Source organism: Erigeron canadensis, chromosome 8 (assembly GCF_010389155.1).
Source record: "Erigeron canadensis isolate Cc75 chromosome 8, C_canadensis_v1, whole genome shotgun sequence".
Lineage (NCBI taxonomy): Eukaryota > Viridiplantae > Streptophyta > Magnoliopsida > Asterales > Asteraceae > Erigeron > Erigeron canadensis.
The window spans coordinates 5,527,194-5,532,123 of NC_057768.1; the positions used below are offsets into that span (position 1 = coordinate 5,527,194).

The window sequence follows — 4,930 nt, forward strand, 5'->3', positions numbered from 1 at the left end:
CGTAATTGCCACTACCATACTGACACAACATTACGTAAGTATCCCAGTATCTATTAACTTTTATTAGCACGATACCCGCGTAATGTGATGATGGTTGTAACTGCGGCGGTGTAGTGGTAACGACGTATGGTAGTAGTAGTGGCAATTGTTGGTGGTGGTTTCGGCTTCGATAGATGTTTATAATTGATGTAAAGAGTCAATGAAAATATTTTAAAAGATGAGAGCCTGATTTTGTCATTTAATCATTAAAATACATTGATAAATTTTCATATCCTAAAAGTATAATTTTTCAACTCACACACTAAAATATTCATAAAATATTTTCCAACCGTATCTATACAAACTATTTCTTTCATTTATTCATTAGTGTATATATTTTCATCTAATATCCCTATAATACTCTTAATAAAATTATTCACAAAAGATACATCTCTTAACCATAAAATAATTACACTATTATTTACATCAATTACTTTTAGATTAATAATCACATCACTACCACATGGCCAACACCATCTCCCATTACTGTTATTGCTGCCGCATCACACGGGTACCAATTTCGTTTTTCAATATGAGAAGTCACTCAAGATGCCTATTCAATGGACAAGAGGATTACCACAATTACCTTGAGTTATAATAATAAATTTTATAAAATATAGTATAGATTAACTCTCTCTTTGAAGAATAATTTTGAATAATTTTAAAATATAGTATAGATTAACTTTAATTAGAAAACAAAAGTAGAAAAGACAGATCCCTCTATATCTATCTTCCCATAACCGTTGCTTAACGCCACGCCATCCTTCCCACGTTTCATATCCACCTTACGTTTTCATTTTTCAATTTCCATTTCTCTACTTTCACAAATAAATAAAAACACAAAAACCACCCCTTCATATATTTCACATTTTCCACTTCTTAGATATTTTCTCTTTTCTCTTTGTATTCTCACCACTTGTCTTTTCACCGTCGGTGGCATCACGCCGGCTCATGGATTCATACCCATGTCACCATTTCTCCACCACGGCGATTCTTGACATAATCCAAGATAACAATTACAACCCATGTTCCAAAATTGAAGCAGCTAAACAAATCCGACAACTCACCAAGACTTCACAACGTTGTCGTCGACAATTCTCTGCCGCAATCAAACCACTTGTTTCTATGCTTTGGTCATCGTCCTATGAAGCCAATGAGGCTGCTTTGCTTGCTCTTCTTAATCTTGCCGTTAAGGATGAAACGTATGTTTTTCTTTTATATATATATATATGTTATGTTATATATTTATCTTTCTTTAATAAAAGTTTGAGATTGGGATGATATTGTGATTGCTTGTGCTTTCTGTTAGTACTTTATATGGTTTTCAAGGCAACTTTTTATATTTTTATTATTATATGATTGATTAATATTTGGATAAATGTGAAAAAGGAAGCATATCTTTTTTGAACTTTGTGTGTTTCCTGTGTTGATTTTTATGTTAATTGGTTCTTTAAAAAATTAAATCATGTTGATTGGATGAAAGAAAGGAATATGTTGTTGGTCCAGAAAATTCCACTTAACTTTTTTTTTTTTTAACTTTGCGGGGGACACTAACGGGCAGGGTTTAGCAGTAAAAACTTGCCAATACTTTGAAAGTCCAAATCCAAATTATATTTAAAAAAAAATAATTTTCGCGTATGTGGTAGATGTTATGACTTATGTTTTAGAAAGTTGTTTATAGTTTGATCTCAACAAGAGTGATAATTTTGGAGTAAGCAATATTGAGGGATTTTCTATATAAGATTGATTATTTGATTAGTTTTTGCTAAAAAATAAAATAAAAATTAAGCAGCATGATTGGACCATTGGTAAACACTTTGGTTTCTGGAGACAGAGGTCATGGGTTTGATCCTTATCACATACAAAGGTTGGAGGACCTTTTCTACCATTTAGGTAGAACATGAAAGCAAACCTCTCTACTTAGGTAGATACATCTTCACCTCCCCATGCATCGTCGAGGTATTAGGGCTCAAAACCCGCAAAAGGTTGCACTGAGCCGTTTCTTTCTTTTGTTTGCTTAAAAAAAACTAATCATAAATTAATGTTTGTGTAAACTTTTAGTATTTGATTTGTTTTGAAAATTACGTTTTAGGATAATTAATATGCATAATATTTAATCAAGGTTATCTTCTATTTACTTTGTTAACATTGGTAACCTAATACTTAATCTTCAATTGAATGAGTAAAGTTGATCGGAGGTTTGATAAACTCTTATTAAATTCCGGTCAAATTTAGGCCAACTTTCGGTAAATTTCCCCCTGATTGTTGACATTCGGATATTTTGTTAAGCAAATCGGTAAAATGAAAATTTGGTTACTTAAAATACCATTTTCCTTTTGGCGGACTCAATGTAAACATGGCATTAGAAGTTTACTTAGAGCTAATTATTTCGCCAAACCCTGCAAAAATGTTTGTCTGATATTGAAATACATAAAGAGACAAATACGAATTTCAAACACCCTCTTAACTAATGTATTATGTACTTCATTCATGGATGAAAATTGTTCATGTTTTAAGTTTACCAATTGAAACGTATTTGTTGAAGTTTTGTCTATAACTTTTTGTTAAGATGTTTAATTTTATCTAATGACCGTTTCTATTAGTTATTTTGTCAATTAATTTGTGGCTCATTAGTAAAATTTTTGTATTTTGAGTTGGAAGGGTCAGGGGGATACATGGCGGAAGTCTTAAGTTTATTCGGATCATCGAGTAGTTTAAGAGTACGAAATCTTTTATGTTAAAAAAAGTTTTGTTGAATTTGAAAATGAAAATCTGTGATAGATTGATTAATCTTGAAGTAAATTAATTGTGGTGGGCATCGTAGCTTGTCACTTTTCATGGTATGCGTGTGCATTTTTCTTGGTTTTATGAATTTAATAATGTAGTAGACTTTTCAAGACTTTGCCTTGTCGACCTCCCACTCTTTTTTAACTTCTTTCATTTTCAAATTTAATACTATTAATGCATGTATTTCTTTTTCGTTGCATCATTAAGTTGAATAAGACCATGAATGAAATAGTTGAAACGTACAATAATACACATAGTTATTAAAAGTTTACTTTTTTTTGAACATATTATTAAAATTAAAGTTTACTACATTTGAGTTTGGTTTGTGTATTATGATTAATCTGACTAATAATTGCCAATTTGGGTTAACCCACTTGATAAAGACACATACCTATTGGAGTGTAAGTTCAAGGATCAATTTCTGACATAGACGTATTTAAGATCATTTTTGAGTAATGTAGCCATATAGTGGAATATAAGCTTCAAAACAAGAAATGTTCTTTATTTATAATTATAGTTAAGTAGTTTTAACGATATTTATTTCAATATTTGAATTAATTTATCATGATTTTCTTGGCCTGAATCCTGTTTGTTATAATTGTTATTTGCAGTAACAAGATTAGTATTGTGGATGCTGGTGCATTAGAACCAATCGTTAATTATCTTCAATTCGATGACTCGGATTTGCAAGAACACGCAGTGGCGACATTAGTCACTCTATCTGCATCTCCAGTCAAGAAGTTAGCTATCGGTGCATCTGGGTGTATCCCATTTCTCATAAGAATCATTGACCGTGGTTCACCGCAAGCCAAGATGGACGCGATCGTGGCACTATGCAATCTCTCAACTGAGCCCGAGAATCTTTCAGTAATCCTTCAATCTAACCCGATTCCCTGCTTAGTTGATATTCTTAAAACTTGTAAAAAATCCTCAAAGATTTCAGAAAGATGCATTTCACTTGTGGAGTCATTAGTTAATTTTGATGAAGGTAGAGCTTCTTTAACTTCAGAAGAAGGTGGGATTCTCGCGGTTGTAGAAGTTCTCGAGAGCGGGTCCCTACAGAGCCGTGAACACGCAGTAGGGACCCTTTTAACTATGTGTCAAATAGACCGTTGTAAATATAGGGAACCAATACTTAGAGAAGGTGTAATACCAGGACTTTTAGAGCTGACAGTTCAAGGAACAGAAAAATCCCGAACAAAAGCTCACACGTTGCTTCGTTTACTACGTGAATCACCATACCAAAGAACAGAACTGGAGGCTGAGACACTAGAGAACATTTTGAGCAATATTATATCACAAGTCGACGGTGAAGAACAACGTGGCAATGCTAAAAAGATGCTAGCCGAAATGGTACAAGTGAGTATGGAACAGAGTTTGCGACATTTGCAACAACGGGCACTCGTGTGTACTCCTTCCGATCTGCCTATCGCCGCTTCTTGTGTATCTGAAGTCTCTTTCAAGTAAATGTTGTCGTTTTTTTCGTTTTCGGGGTCATCTTGGTGTTGGTTTTACTTGTTCATAAAACATGTTATCATGGGCATTGTGGGATCAAAGATATAGATAACAGTAGTCCAAGGATGTTAAGCCAATCCAGGCCTTGTGGTGATGAGGTTTCATGAGATTGGTAGGTGTATTTGTCTTTTTTTTTTTTCTTTTTACATAGATGAATTGAGTGAAATTCAGGGTAGTGATGGTCTTCAGGGGCTTGTAAGTTTGTCATATAAGGCTGTACACTACACTACACTGTATTGATCAATTTGTTTTATGGTCCTTTTTCTCTTTTCTATAACTAATTCATAGCCTGGTTTTGTAATTATGTTTTGTATACTTTTGATTTAACTGGATGAAAAAGTGGTAAGTTTTGATGTCTACCTTGTTTTTGTAACATGAACCCAAAGACATGTTGAAAGTGGAGTCTTGTTGGTACCAAAATGGAATTTTAGTTGTTAAAGATGTTACAAAATTGCAATTAGTACTCTTTTTGGTATTACATAGTCAACTTAACATAGCCTAAAATTAAAAATGGGTGGATGGCCTTTGTTGGACCAAAAGTGGGTAAGTCGGTTAGTTTGGTTTGTTTTGGTTAGGTTCGAAACTTCTG

General features: G+C 33.2%; 1 protein-coding gene across 1 annotated transcript; it reads left to right on the forward strand.

Moving 5' to 3' along the window:
* Nucleotides 1-870: 870 nt before the first annotated feature.
* On the forward strand, nucleotides 871-4,642 carry LOC122580071 (U-box domain-containing protein 4). The gene is made up of 2 exons (XM_043752341.1): nucleotides 871-1,241; nucleotides 3,438-4,642. The coding sequence occupies exons 1-2, from the start codon at nucleotides 991-993 to the stop codon at nucleotides 4,291-4,293; spliced, it is 1,107 nt and encodes a 368-aa protein (XP_043608276.1). The 5' UTR covers nucleotides 871-990; the 3' UTR covers nucleotides 4,294-4,642.
* The last annotated feature ends 288 nt before the right edge of the window (nucleotides 4,643-4,930 follow it).

Coding starts and splice junctions, on each gene's coding strand:
- LOC122580071 (XM_043752341.1), top strand. CDS start 991: ATGGATTCATACCCATGTCACCATTTCTCCACCACGGCGATTCTTGAC. Junction 1,242..3,437: donor CTTGCCGTTAAGGATGAAAC/GTATGTTTTTCT, acceptor TGTTATTTGCAG/TAACAAGATTAGTATTGTGG.